This window comes from Podarcis gaigeae (assembly GCF_964106915.1).
Source record: "Podarcis gaigeae genome assembly, chromosome: 6".
Lineage (NCBI taxonomy): Eukaryota > Metazoa > Chordata > Lepidosauria > Squamata > Lacertidae > Podarcis > Podarcis gaigeae.
The window spans coordinates 53,350,452-53,365,927 of NC_139682.1; the positions used below are offsets into that span (position 1 = coordinate 53,350,452).

Consider the following 15,476-nt stretch of genomic DNA (forward strand, 5'->3'; position numbering starts at 1 on the left):
TCGGCTGTGACTTCGGGTTTACTCTTAGTTTCTTCTCTAACTCTTTAATTTTCCCCAAAATCTTATCCTTTTTCTCATTTTGTAGTCTTTTCTTTATGGCGTTCTGTTGTATCAAGAACCCTCTCATCACAGCTTTGCTTGCGTCCCAGATTGTTCTTTTTTCCACAGCAGTGTTCAAATTTATCTCAAAATAGTCCTTTATTGTTTTTTTGGCCTTCTTAATAATCTCCTGATCTCTAAACAAGTTGTCATTCATCTTCCATCTAAAGGAGCCGGTTGGTAATAATGTCATGTCCATTTTCAACGCGTTATGATCGGAGCAGGTCTTTGGGCAGATTTCCACTTTCTTCACCTTAGGAGCCAGACCTCTAGAAATCCATATTTGGTCAATTCTTGTCCAAGTCAGTTGGGCTTCAGAGAAAAATGTTCCTTCTTTCCCCAAGGGGTTCTTTGTCCTCCATATATCAATCCAGTCCATGTTGTCTGTCATTTCAAAAAAGGTCTTTGGTAGTCTGCCATCTTTAGTAACCTTTTGGCTTTGTGACCTATCCATGTTCGTTGAAACGATCCCATTCATATCTCCCATCATGATGATGTTATCATAGTCCAGATAATCCAGCATAATCTCATGCAACTTCTTGTAGAATTCTGATTTCCCTTCATTTGGAGCGTAGATTCCTAATATCAAAATTTTCTCTCCTTGGTGCTGTATTTCAATTGCCAAAATTCTTCCATGTTCATCTTTAAATAGAAATTTTGGTGAGAGGCTCTCCTTTGCATATATCACCACTCCTCTCTTCTTAACTGAGTCCGAAGATATAAATTCTTGGCCTAACCTTTTATTTACCAATATTTTTCTGTGGAGCCTAGTCACATGTGTTTCTTGTAAACAAGTAATGTCTAGTTGCTCCTTTTTTAATATGTGAAAGATTTTCTTCCTTTTTTCCGGGCTGTTGCAGCCATTTATATTCCAGCTTAAAAGTTGCAGAGACATCCTGGATGGATCTGTTTAGTTTCCTTGGGATGGTATTTTGTTCTGTGAGTCTTCAGGGTTCTGAGGTACAGGTACCTGTGGTGGTTCAGGCCCTGAGGGTAGTTCAAGTCCTTTATGAAGGTCCTCTCCGTAGGCAGTCAAAAACTTATCCCTATCTTCCAAAGTTCTAATTTTAATCTTCTTCCCTCTAAAGGTAAAAGATAATCCTTGGGGAAAGTCCCACCTAAAGATGATTGAGTTGCTTCTCAGCAGTTTTACTAAGTCCAAATATTCAGATCTAAGGTCCAACAGCTGTTTAGGAATGTCCTTAAAAATCTCAATTCTTTTGTCCGAAATGTTCAGGGATCTTCCGTAGTGCAGGCCCAAAATCTTGTCCCTTTCCTCCTTTGATCTCAACGTAATCAAACAGTCTCTGGGCTTTTCTCTCTTTGTGAGTCTTCCAAGTCTGAAGGCTGACACAATTTTAAAGTCTTCCTCCTCTAGACCCCAGAACTTGGAGAATTCTTTGGTCAAAAACTCAGCTAGATTACCTTCTTCCACTTCTGGTATCGATCTTATCCTTAAATTAGTCTCCCTGTTCCGAAGTTCCAACATAGAGAGGTAGGTCTGGTGTTCCCCAACCTGCTTGCTGAGCGGCCTTACTTCTTTTTCCAACTCTCCCACTCTTTGGCTGGTCTCTTCGGCCAGTTTCTGATTTTCACCTGCAGCCTCCTTCAGTTGTCCGATTGCTTGTGCATTCTGTGCAACTTGCCCAGATAATTTGTTTAAAGTTTCTGTATTAAGGTCAATTTTCGCAGTTTGTTGGTCAACTTTCCTGTCCAAAGACTCCAATTTCTCAAGAATTTTCTCTAATACAGAACCAGATCCTCCTGAGGCCATCTCTTCTAGTTGTAAATCCTCAGATTCTTCCTCCCCTGCCTGCGACAGGGAGGTAGCTTTTTCCTCCGAGGGCAGAGTAGGCACAGATGATCTGCGTGCTTGTGAGGCTGCAGTTAAGGTTGTCAGAGTTGTTTGTCTGGTTCTTAATCCCTTTCTTTTTGCGCCACTCATTCCAAAGTTATCTAGCAGTCAAGGTCAAGCTGAGTTGTTCCCATGGGAAAGCTACGGCCCAGGTGGTAGCAATCAAACAGAGGGCCGGGAAATAGAAAGTAAAACAATGTTTTGTTATAAATCCTCAATCCTCTAGGGGGAGCATAAAATGTCCTAAGAAGAAGAGTCCATTCCACATACGAAATCTAAACCAATACTTAGGGATCTTCACAAAAATAGTTTTAGCAGAGTTGGTTTTAGGTTTGCCACAATATTTCAAGTTGTGCTTACTGGAGTTCCATAATGCAAGAACGTAACCATTCTGAACTCCCTCAGACTGTCTCAAAGTTTAAATAGAATGTATCCAAATTTGCAGTCTGACAGTTCTACTGCTCAGGCAGTTCTGACACCTGGGCTTCTTAAATAAAATTGTAATCCACAAAGAAGAGAGTATATAAGTCCTGATAAAAGTCCAAAAATCAATTGCTTACAGTCTTTAAAGGGATTAAAAGTAATTTCTGCGGGTGCTCAATCTGAGCTGTCAAAAGTTCTCTCTATGCCTCCACTCCTCCTGCTCTTTGCTTTAAAAGTCAATGGCTGCGGAAGACGGACTTCCTTTTCCTCGTCTCTCCGCTTTCAGCTTATTTTCAATATTTTTAGTCCCGAAATTTAATAAAGTCCTCAATTACTCACGGGTTGTTGCGTTTTAGAATCTTGTGTTGCAGGAAGAAAGGTCGGCGCTCACCGGCAACGGCAGCGCGGCTTCGCTCCGCTGAATGCGCATAGACCCACAGCGCCGCTGCCCCCTCTGCGATCCGGAGCCCCTTACGGGGTTCCCTCAACGTTTCGGGGGTTGCTCCTGGCGCCCGCCGGGTCCCGAGACCGCAGGCTTCCGCTGCCTGCGGTTTTCCAGAATGGGTCTCCGCTTCGCCGTAGCGGACGACCCTTTTCCAGCGGAGCTTCCCTCTCCCGGTTAGGAAAGGGCAGCCATTACCGTTCGCGCCGCCTCCGGAAGTTCCCAAGTGTAACTTTCAACCCAGGACAATTGGAAACATTTTTTCTTACATAAAAGTGTTGATTGCCAAAACAGAAATCAATTGTTTGCAGTAATTGACTCTGACTCTCACCTATCATCCCGTGTTACTTTTGTAGCAAAAGGGAGGACAGGGAAGTCAGAAGTGCTATTCTGACAGAGTGCAGCTAAGCACACACTTTAAGAAGAATTTGCTGAATTGCAGGCTATGAGTTGAGGGTGAATCTTGCTCATGCATTCCCATAAAATGGGACATACCATGTCTTCAAAGGGCTATAGTGTAGGAGTGGATAGAGCAGGACTGTAGTTCCTGAGCTATTTTAAGTTTTCTCCCCCCAACACAATTTTTAATAGATTCCACATCATTAATTCAAATGCAATGTGATTTTGACTTTAGAAATAGTTCTCTCCCATATTCTAGCATGCATTGTCTGCATTTTGAGCTGCACAAAATTTGAATGAAAGAGGCTTTAAGGACACTTCTAGTCTCCAGTATGAATGGGCAGCAGCCTTGTCCATCATCTCCATCTATAAGCCCTCTCTCCCAGCTTCACACAAGGATAGAAGCAGTGGCCAGCACCAACAGAGTCTTGGGTCTTAAGGAAGAGAGAATCACCCATACTATGGGATAACCTGGAGACAACCCAAAGAGCAATGATCTGGTAGGGCTGCCAGCACTATAGTCATTTTGAGGAAGGAATAGTAACTAGGTTTGGGTTTGAATCACTGGGGAAGAAATGGTGGAAGAAATCCTGTGAACTTTTGAAACACAGGATTTTGTTACATCCTGCTTTGCAGGCTAGCTGGTGTGACTGTAATTAAAAAATATCTTTATTGATTATTTAAACAATTAAAAATACACACAGTAATCCATTTTACATTGGAAAATTATACCTGGGATTTTGTTCCCACAATAAAACTGTTGACTTAAAAAAAAAATCAATAAGTGTCAGCCAACACTCACTTGCGGCTAACAAATCCTCCGCTCATTTGATACATACATGGAAAGAAAAGCAGTTGATTCACATCTAAGGCTTGCATCTGAGCCACATAGGCTTTATTCATGCCCTAGTAGCTGGTGTGTCCTTGTGGCAATTCCATAGCAGAGCAAGAATCAAATGAAGCAATCTGGTGGAGAATTACAGGCTTGAGTTGATAATACCTATTTACTGTTCCCATGTAGATGCTTTATTGTGAAGAAAGAGTAGTTTCTCGCCAGGAAATTTCCAGGTGGGACATAGCAGTGGGCTACAGAGGACTTTCAAGGAGCTCTGTTTTTGCTGTCTATGGCAATTCAGCAATAGCTGCTAAGAAGAAATAATAATTAATCTTAGGGGCATTGCTGGGTACTTAGAAGACTTGGGGCAAAAGTCTGTATGAAGTTTGCATGTGTTAGATGCAAATTCAGACTGGTTTTCACAGCCCCTTGCTTTGCTCTAAGGGTTTCTAGGCAGGATCTTCTGGGTTGAGGACCCTGTAGGTCTTCACAGATTATGATGGTGAGTGACTTTGCAGCACAACTAGGTGCCCTGTAAGCTAAATGGTTTTTTTGCAGGGGGGGGGGCTCAAAAGGGAGAGGGGCAGAAGATCCAGGGTCTAGTGCAAGAGACTTGGTTTCAGGCCCCCTGAATGTCCCTGGTGATTATGGAATAACACTAACAATCAGGTTTGGTAAAGATTCTGATGCTGGAGAGGTGCACAGATGACCTCAAAACTTAACACAGGACTATAACAGCAACATGAAATCTGGTGTGGAAAAGTTTTAACATAAAAAGAAATGAAACATAGGCTTCACTCAGTCAGCAGCCAATGCCTTGTAGTAAAGTGATTAAATCCATGCACAATAACTGATGTGCAGAACTGGTCTCTTGTATGGAGTCTATAATATGGGCAGGATAAGAAAAGACCAAGAAGTGAGGATGATGGTGATAAAGATGCTACATGCAAGTGGTAAGAACTTGAATATTGTTTTCACTATGACATTCAGTTGTGTTTCTGCACTCCAACTCGACTTTGTTTTCATAAACATGTGGGCCTTCTTCACTCCTGAAATATTAAGGGACAGAAAATACATATTATTTATATACTTCACTGCATCATACCCAGGTTCCAAGGAGAATGGCAGAGTACGCATGGTTCTTCTTCCTTATTTTTATCCTAATTTTGTGCAGTCAGGATGAAAGATCCCAGCAGACCCAAGTTCACACAGTCAAATTTTCTAGGAGAGCAGGGATTTGAACCCTCGAAGTAACTGTTACATCTCAAGTCAGAGCCAAGTAAAAGTGGTTTTCATGATGTTTGAAGCATCTGTTTTATGAAATTGAAGTTGGATGCACAGATGTACTAAGGATGGCTATGCACACTCATCCTTTTTTAGAAACAATGGTTCCAATGCAAGGCTGTCAAACAAGAGGCTCATAGGCCAAGCAATGCATTTTGGGATTCCACTTCCAGTGTGGCCTAGGGGCACCCCTATTGCACCCCAAGCTATTCAAACTCTTTTCAGATGTCCAGAGTCAACCAATGGAGTCAGGCTACAAAGAGAGTCAGAAGTGGCTGATACTATGTGCTTTCCTTCCATGTTCTTGAAACTGGCTGGGCACGTGTCAAGGAAACAAGAGAATGAGGAAAGGTGTGGTGATTTGTTATTGGAAAGGCAACATGGATTACAGAGCTGTTTCAGATTTGCAGGGTGGAGGAGGCCACAGTTTTGAAAGACAAAGCAGTGACACATGGGGATTTTTTTTAACATAATGTTCTTAAATTAAAAGAACTCTCAGAGTGGTTTGCAGAAGTAAAATACATATTAAACCAACACAGAGATAATAGGGCAGACGGGTACAGTGCTAGAGTTCCAAAAAAGCCTGAACAACAACAAAACTTTTATTAAAGAGTGGAAGCCTGTGTCTTCTGAATAATAGTGGGGAGGATGTTCGGAGGCAGACACCAGCATGGGGAGAGCCACTTCCACTTGCCACCTGACACTCAGTAAGTCACAGTGTTATTAGCAAGGCTTCCTCTGATGAGCTTGATGATTACTGGGTCTGTGTAGGGGAAGGCGGTCCTTTAGTATCCCAGTCACCAGAGACCCTGGAAAACATCCTGTGTTTCCCAGCACTCCTTGTGTCTGGGATCCATGTTATGGCACCACACTAGGTGCAAGGGAACTAAGATGGCCTCACACAGAAACCTCCACTGAGAGCTTCATGGAGCTAAGAGAAAGGAGAGTTGTCAACACCAAGGAGGTGCTCAGAAGTGAGCCAGGAGGGTTGTAATTAGGATCAGTGGAGAGATTTCAGCAGCACGATGAGAATGGGTGGCACCTTGGAGCGGAAAGGTGGGGAGCATTTTTAGAGGCCAGTTTTCCATGTCTATTCACAAGACGTTACATCTTGTAATTGTGAGTGAATTATGCAAGCCTGCCATGAACTGCCGTGAGCATGGTCTGCTATGGAAAGGCTGCATGCAAATGGAAGGTGATGAGTGTGTGCATAGACCCCTTTCACATGCTGTTAAAATGTACAGGTGGAGAGAGAGGGTGTGGCTGCTGCATGCATTGGTGGTGGAGGAGTTCGCTCTGGTGACCCTGTGGCCTCTCCTCATGCAATCTGTAAATGTGGGGAAGGAGTAATCTGAATCCCGCTTTTAGTTAGTTATGTTTTTTTGATATATATAAATATGAAACTAACCTGAAGTCCGCTGCAGTTGTTGAATACCTCCCTTCTGACCCATTTGAAACGGGCAGCTCTTCTTTGTTGCTGCTCATGGAGATTGCTTTGTTTTTTTCCTCAAGGGAATCACTGTGGAAATAATCAGAAGGTACACTAGGAGACCAGAAGGATAGGTCTTGTGTTCAATTCAATCACATAGATCCTACACTTGAATGCCTCTCCTTCTTTCTTTCTTTCTTTCTTTCTTTCTTTCTTTCTTTCTTTCTTTCTCTCTTTCTTTCTTTCTTTCTTTCTTTCTTTACTCCCTTCTCTCTCTCTCTCTCTCTCTCTCTCTCTCTCTCTCTCTCAGATTTATAACCTGTGCCTTCAGGACCCAAAAGCACCCCCATTATAATAAAATAATGATAAACAACAATAAAAGTCTAGCAGCTATCACAATAAGGCACAGCAATAAAAACACACATCAAGGTTAAAAAGGCTTGCAAAGTAGAAAAGATTTTTCCTTCTCTGGGGAGGGCATCTCACAGGCCAGGGGCCATCACTTGAAAGTATTTCTCCCACGTAACTGCCCACCTCAGCTTGGATGCCATGGGCTACTGAAGAAAAGTATCAGAGGAATATCTCAGTATACAGACAGACTGGTAAGGGGTACTTAAGGAAGGAAACATTTGACTATAATTTATTTATTAACTTTTCGTCTCATCCTTCCTCCCAAAAGAACCAATATAAATGTTGGTGTGATTTAAACATAGTGGGGACAGTAGAAGGAAGATTTCAACCCTACTCCACCAGCACTGCAGCCCCAACCTTTTTTTTTTTTTGAGGGGAGAGGGGTAAATGCACTTGCTTTACATATTTTTAAAAGGGTGCAATCCAGTCAGGTATCTACTGACATCGCATCTCCTTTTGTCCCAAAGCAGCCCGACACATCAACACAGAAGCCATACAACCATCTTTGGCTGGAATAATGACAGTGGTGGTGGTACTTACTTGTTGTCCTGGCACCATAACCTATTGACAACAAAGGCAACCATTGCCAAAACCAAGAAGACAGTAACTGCAATGGTGCCCTGCACCCATGGCTGGAGGCTTCGCTGAACTGTCAAGGAAAGGGATGAAAACAAGTTTATTGTGGCTCCCAGGACTGATAGTCTAGCTAGTTCTGTATTAGGCATGCAACACTATGCTCACCAACTTGGTGGGAAGGGTTCATAGTTGACTGAAGGAACATCTGTTCTGCATGCAGAAGATCTTTAGTACAATTACAGTGCAAGATCTGAAACAGTGCAGAATCCCTGCCAGCCAGTGTAGAGTAGGGGGTTGGAAACCTCAGGACCAAGGTGGCCCTCTGGACCGCTTTCTCTGGCCTTCTCTCCCCAGGCCATCTCCCCCACCAGCCCTGTGTTCCACCCTCCTGTGTGAAATACTTGAGCACAACATCACCTGTGGCTTCCAGCAACTGCTCTTCAGAAGCACTACAGCCTCCAACCATGAAGGCAGAGATGATAGACATTATGGCTAGGACGCATTGCTAGCCTTCTCCTCCATGAATTTGTCCAAGCCACTTTAAATCCTCACTCACCCTGTGGGCCCTGCAAGGTTGGCCAGAAAGAAACGTGCCCCCTGGGTTGAAAAAGACTCCCCATTTCCAGTGTAGGCAATACTGAGCCAATACTGGCCTGGCTTGCTATAATGCAGCTTCTTATGTTCCCAACTGTAATTTATCTGGACAGGGTCCGTTTCTGTTTAGTGACAAACTTACTGCTGCTGCCTAATCAAATTAAATAGAAGTAGCAGTATCTAAATAGCAGTACATGTGCATAAATCAAAAAGATTACAATCTATGCTTCCTCTGCCATAGATGCATTTCTTCCCCTTGTTATATTTTCACACCCTAGACAAGTCCCGAGGCAATTGAATATGGGGAATGCCGTGGCAACATGCAGTTCATATTCTTAGCTGGCAGAGATCTCTCAGAAAGCAGTCACGTCTCATCTCCCACCAGGTATCGTGCTCATCCCGAAAGCTGGTTATTAATTCTGAATCAACCTGTGAGGTGTTTGTTCTTTTTTTTCCCCCCTCAGCCTTCCCCCAATAGTTCTGATATTAAGTAGAACTAAAAGCATTTATTGGGGGGGGGGGAGTGTTAAATAAATTCTCTTGGGTCAAACTTTCATGGGGAAAGCCAAATTTACATCCCCCTGATTTAAGTATGTAAGAGTCAGGCTGACCCAAGGTACCGTACTTTGTTGATTAAGAGGAAGGACAAGGTCATCCCCACCAACTCCATGCACAGAAACAGTTGATGGGCAGTTGAATCTTGCTTCAGCGCTTGCTGCCTGAGGGCGGAGCAGCACCAACGCAGAGTGCAAGCAAGGACCCCAGCACACTTTGTGTTCATTTGGCTTTTCTTCACTTTCGGTGTGAAGTGCCTTGTGGGAGAATTTGTGCAGGAGCAAAATCTACTTTAAAAAATAAATAAATAAAAATCCTGGCTGGCCTTCAGTGTTGGCCATAGAAATTATTTCACATAAATAAATCATAGAAGTTACCTTAAAGGTAATCTAATCTAGCGTTTTGAGCAATGGCAATCCAGCTCCCATGGCCCCATCTGATCTGTGCATTTAAAACAACACCATACCAATTCCCAATCCTTGGAGCTGCAGTTTCTTAACATTGCTGAGAGTTGTTAAAGGTAAAGGGACCCCTGACTATTAGGTCCAGTCGTGGCCAACTCTGGGGTTGCGGCACTCATCTCACTTTATTGGCCGAGGGAGCCGGCGTACAGCTTCTGGGTCATGTGACCAGCATGACTAAGCCACATCTGGCGAACCAGAACAGCACACAGAAACACTGTTTACCTTCCCGCTGGAAGGTATCTACTTGCACTTTGACGTGTTTTTGAACTGCTAGGTTGGCAGGAGCAGGGACTGAGCAACGGGAGCTCACCCCATCGCAGGGATTCGAACCTCTGACCTTCTGATGTTAGGAAGCCTCTATTCCCCTCACAGAGCTACAGTTCTCAGAGTGGTTTAGTAGCCAATTCCTCTTCCCAGGGAACTCTGGGAACTGTAGCTTTGTGATTAGGTGTCTCCGAACAACTCTCATTACCCTTAACAAACTACAGTTCTCAGAAGTCTTTGGAGGAAGCTATGGGTGAGATTCATCTAACGAGCCCCATGATCAGAAGCCCTGCTTGTCCCCTCTTCCCTAAATGTGCCCCCCGAAATTGGCTAAAGAGTGTTGGGAGAATCTCCCAGAATAGCACACAGGGGAAAGAGAGGGCAGATCATTCACCCTGGCAAGCTGCAATGCTTGCACAGTTGGAACATTCATCATAGCTCAAAGTTGATTTCCACTCCATGATTGTTCATGCAGATGGGGCCAGTGTAAGACTACAATATCCCAGGTAAGCAGCCATCCAGCCACAGAAGGAGGAGTAATCCCTCCTCTAGAATTTTCTGCCAAAAGGAAGTGCTTTGCATTCCGTGTTACGGTAAAACCGCGGCCCTGCCAGTGTTGGCAAACACTTTCTTCTCTAAGAGGGCGGGTGGCCCTTTTGCAAGCTTCTTATGACTACCTGTCCCAGCCCATTCATGTTTTGCTGCCCTCTCAAAACCACTTTCCTGGAACAGAAAATGCCCAACCTTTGCCTCACCCTGAATAGAAATCAGACTGTGTTCTCCTCATGCTGTAATCTGTCACTAATTGTTAGGTCATTCCAAAGAGGAGGATGGTGACTTGGTACACAATAGGCCTGTCAAAAGTGGGGCCAATGTTCCCAGACTGGAATGTTCAACTGAAACTAAAATTTGCAAACATCTCCTTACAGAACTCACTTGACTCTTCTCAGTTTGGAACCGCTGAGCTTTGAATGCTCAGTTAGGTCAATACCTTCTGAAGTGGCAAAGGCCTCCCCTCCCATGTTTGAAATCAGATTCCAGGAGCCTAGTTGCTCAGTAGTCCTCAAACATCTGTGGAATTCTCCATGGGAGGAAGTTCAAAGCTCCAAACAGGGCTACGTGAGGACTGGTGTTCTCCCTTGGTTAATGCTGGACTACAGCAGCTGATGAAAGACAGTCCAAAGGTCTCTCCTGCCATTTTACATCTTGCCTTCCCTTAGAAAGTAGAAGAACATCATTCTGCCCTTTGACTGACACATGTATTGCAATAAAGGAAGCTCTTCTCCTTGGCATCTGGCCACCTTATGCAGAATTAAAATTGGAATTAAATCAAAGGGCACTGGAGGCATTCGTCACTCACCACCATTCTATAGAAATCCTACCCTCTTGTTTTGTCTCCCAACAGTTCTAACAGATCATCCATTAATGTCCAGATAATGTTCAACAGGAAAGGGAAAGGTGCACTGTGTCAGAGGTGCTTGTAGGACAAGAGTTGGGTTTTGAGTAAATGCACCTAAAGGATTGCCAGCTTCTAGCAGAGCCCATATACGTTTAACAGCTATGTGACTGGCAGACGGTACCAAGTTAGTGTCAGCACCTGGTATCCTTGGGCAGCTGTTTCCTTGCAGGACTCGCTACTGATGCCAGTCCTGGATAACATGCCCCTGCCCCCACCCACCATTTACTTTTCCCACAATGTCCCAAGGTAGCAGCAGACAAACATGAGGAAAACAGAAAACAGGGAGGGAATGAGGTCTCATAGTTTACAATAGCAAAAGACGTCTTAGGCAGGGGGAAATATAGAACAGAAATGAGGGGTGCTTTTTGAAAGTTTATTGTGAATCAGGTCCATTTTTTGGCCATTTCCCACATATCTTTGGGAAAGAGTGGCAAACTATCTGCGAGGGGTGGCTGCCTAGAAAGATGAGGAACATTGGCAAAGCAAATCCAGAATTCCTTTCTCTCACCCAGACATGTGCAACAGACCAGAATGCTGATGGAGAATGCATTTAGATGTACATCTGCATAGGCATCTGCATGGACATGGCCACCCTCATTTTCCCCAACTAGTTACTGGTATGTGCAACTAGGTCTGATTAGAAAGTGAAAATTTGCTGTGTGCTTTCCTGGTGATGCTATGAATGAAACTGACATCATGGTAGAGCAGGACAGAGGGTGTTCCCTAGCAATCTGTGCAACAGGAAAACTTCTCCTGTCTCCTTCTGAGTGAGGACAATGTGAGGGATCCATTTGCTCTCAGTGACACTGTCCTGTAGCTAAATCTGATTGGCTATGTGGCACCATGGTGTCATCATGTCACAGTGTGATACCTAACTGGAATGGATCATACAATAAAAAAGTCACAGAAATGCCATAATGAAAAAGCAGCAGCACATTGGAGCAGGCATGGGGTGTGGCAAGGGAGGGAGAGAGTAATGAAATGCCATTTGTGATAGACTGCCTCATTTATTTATTTTTTAAGAGAACCTTTTGTAAACTTAGCACAACTCTAGCAAAAATACAGCTGAAAAACTTCCTGAGTTGCAAACCAGAGAACTACAGCTCTGCCATGCGCCCAGTGGCGTAGCGTGGGGGGTGCAGGGGGGGCTGGCCGCACTGGGCGCAACATCTGGGGGTTAGGGTTAGGGGGCGCAAGTCCACGGGTTTGGGGGGCGCAAATCCATGGGTTAGGGGGCGCAAATTACTTGCCTTGCCCCGGGTGCTGACAACCCACGCTATGCCACTGCATGCACCCTGCAGTGTGGGCTCTGCAGCTACCTGCCTTCTACTTGATTAGTGCACACAGGTAAATAGTCCTTTTAAGGGTTGGCACTTTCAGCCCTGTCAGCCCACCTACTCAATGAAACAGCATTTACAAGGCAAAGAATGCAAAGGCCTCCTTCATGATGAAGGTAGGTAAAAAAGTGCAATAAACAAAGCTATGTGAAGTGCTGCTTTAGCACCTGCAGGCTGGCCAAAATCTGTGCCAAATTCCTCCCAGCCAAAGAGGACTTTAGAAGCCCTGCCAAGGCCACTATGGGCGACATAGTCTGACTATTAGAGTGTGGAAGTACTAATGAGCCACAACCTGTGCAATCTTGCAGTTCTTTGTAGCAGGAAAACACCCTGCCTTTCCAGTTTGGAGCTCAACCACAGAGCCAGCCAGCTGCATGGGAAACTGCTGCTTGGACACGTCCTGCGCAAAGACTGCAGCCTGGCTGTGTTCAGTGCAAGCTGTCTTACTCCACAGCTTCATTCTAGCTGTTTCATTGGACAGGACATGGTGTCTGCAAAAAGTTTTCATACATAATTGCTGCTGATGTTTCTGGCTTACATCTTTTATAGTGTGTGGCATCCTTCTTGATTTGCGTATGCATTTATTTGTTGATTAATTCTGAATCCCAGCTTCCCTCCCAAAGGAGCCCACATATGCATCAGAGCTGGAAAGAAGAGAGCTTCCATGGTCAGGTGGAACATATCTGCAGATTTTTTTCCCCTCAGAAGTATTTGCAGGGATCCTTACATTCCACTCAGCAGTGCAAAATAGAAGTGAACAGAAGTCTGCCTATGTTGATGTTGGGAATACTCTTCCTGCAGGTTTTTGGGATTTTTAAAAATTCCTCCCATCTTAATTTTGCACTTAACATGAAGGGTGCTGCTATTCAAAGGTGTCAGGGAGGTCAGGCATGGGTGAAGAGGACAAGCATTGGTGGTGTATTGTTCACCTGTGTCGCAAAGCAGCCTCACCCCTGGAGATTCAGCTTGCTTGACAAATGCACAGAGCAAGTGACCAAACAAAAATGGCAGTGGAAATAATCTGGCACTCCCACAGCTGTGCTGCAACAGCTCTGACCTCGCCATCACCCTGCTCCACCCCAGCCCAGCTATAGTGAGCCCAGTGTGGGAGGGTAGCTTTGCAGCTCTGCGCCCCCCCCCCCATGACACTGGCCGCAACTGCTGCTTATGTTCAGCAGGTGGCTGCATCATGTGCCCTCCTCAGACCATGCCCAGGGACATAAGGCTGTCTGAATGCTCCAGCGTTACTTCATTAGTTCATGCTGGACAACCACAGTTCCTTTTGGTTTACTTAACAGAGACATCTTAGCTCATGCCTGCCCAGAAATCATGGTCTGTTGTGCCCTAGCAGCTTCCCCAAACTCCAGTGGTGTGGAGGCTGGCTGTGGAAATTCAGTGGTAAACTAAAGGAAGGGAAGAAAACGCTGCAAATTCTATTTTTCCACAGTGAAGGAGAAGGATGGATGAAAGAGATGGAAAGAGATGAGATGAGGAGAATATGGGTGAAGAGACAGCTATGCACATTCAGATTTTTTAAAAAAAATCAAAAGCCTATGATGAAGGAGGAAATAAAACAGGCCAGTGAATGTAGCAATGGAAGATTTTGTCCAAATAAACACGACTAGCATTAAGCAATGCTGGTGTTGGTTTCATGGTGTCATAATTGTTATAATAGAAAGCAAAGAAACTTTGGGCATAAATTCAAGTATATACTGTAGAAGCAGAATAAATGTCAAAACAAAAGAGGTCAAATATCAGCTGGGAAAGGTGAAGAAGAATCAGCATCTGCCAGAAAAGAAATCTGTTACCTCTTTGGCAATTCACAGGTTCCAAAGCGACCAAGAGACAAAAGGTCACAGCCAGAGCAGCATTCATTTCGGTGGTGCGGGGAAGCGACTTTGCTGATCAGCGCCTTGATTTGTTTGCTGTAAGCAGAGGCTCCGTGGACTTGTTCCTTCTCTGAGGAATGCAGGAAGGCAAAATGTGAAATCCGAAGAGCCAAGGTGTATTTGGGCACGCCTCCCTCCCGGGTAATAAGCCTGGTGGATGATCAAGCCCATTAATTGGAGGGTTGCCATGCACCAGCAGCTATGCAAATGGAGCAATTCCAGAGCATTTTAGCAACTTAAGAGGATTGTTTTTACTTGCTGCCTCTTTGCTCCATTGTGCATCAGGTGGTTATGCAGCTCACAGAACTGCATCTTGACTTTCCAGCACCTTGTTAATGGCTTGGAAAGAGTACAGAAAAAAGAAAAGGGGCTCTTTCTTTGGCCCATACCCCACTGTCCCCTTCTGGTGCTGCCCATGGATAAAGTACAGATCCAGGTACAGATCAGACACAACTCTGCTAAGCTTCAGTAAGGTAGTCTCCTTGTGTACCTTCAGACCATAGCCTAAGACACATTTTCAAAAGATGTTAAAGCAACCATCTCATAGTCCAGTCTCCCCTGCTATTCTGTACCCTATCATTGAATGAGGCTGTGTACACCATCCCATTTCCTCTGCATCCAGTGTGCTCCCACCACTGGTATGGGAAGCAGCAAACATGTGACGTCAGCCACAATCCATAGCCTATCATCTTTCTTAGGAAATAGTATATTTTGATGCATTTTCTTGCATCCAAATGCAGAAAAATAATATACAGTAGCTGCATTTTAAGTGTACGTGGCTTCAGTGATTATCAGGAGCAAAATTCCTCCACTAGTACAATGGTCTTGCCACTTGGCATTCTGGTAGCTATGCAGCCCCTAAGGAATGAAGAAAGTAAACACCACTTTGCACATGACTTTCTGCAAAAAGCAGGTCAGGGTTTCCTTTGGCAGGGTCTGAATCCGGCCCCATTTACCAGAGATAGCATGCTTGGTTTAGCTCGTTGCACACCACTTGCACTGAATACAGTCGGACTTGTTCCTGAGCAAGCATGCTTATGATCAAACTCAATCTCTCCTCCATTCCACCAGTCCAAACTAGTGTGTCACCATTTTCCCACCACATAAACTGCAGGTTTCCCCACACACATCTGGTTGACCACTGTGAGAAGATGATGCTGG

General features: G+C 44.5%; 1 protein-coding gene across 1 annotated transcript; it reads right to left on the reverse strand.

Moving 5' to 3' along the window:
* Positions 1-3,877: 3,877 nt before the first annotated feature.
* Positions 3,878-14,428, reverse strand: PDZK1IP1 (PDZK1 interacting protein 1). Its single transcript, XM_083742584.1, has 4 exons — positions 14,235-14,428; positions 7,718-7,826; positions 6,746-6,856; positions 3,878-5,102 (listed from the first exon to the last, which is right to left on the reverse strand). Exons 1-4 carry the CDS (start codon positions 14,299-14,301, stop codon positions 4,994-4,996), a joined length of 396 nt encoding a protein of 131 aa, XP_083598710.1. The 5' UTR covers positions 14,302-14,428; the 3' UTR covers positions 3,878-4,993.
* Between the last annotated feature and the right edge of the window lie 1,048 nt (positions 14,429-15,476).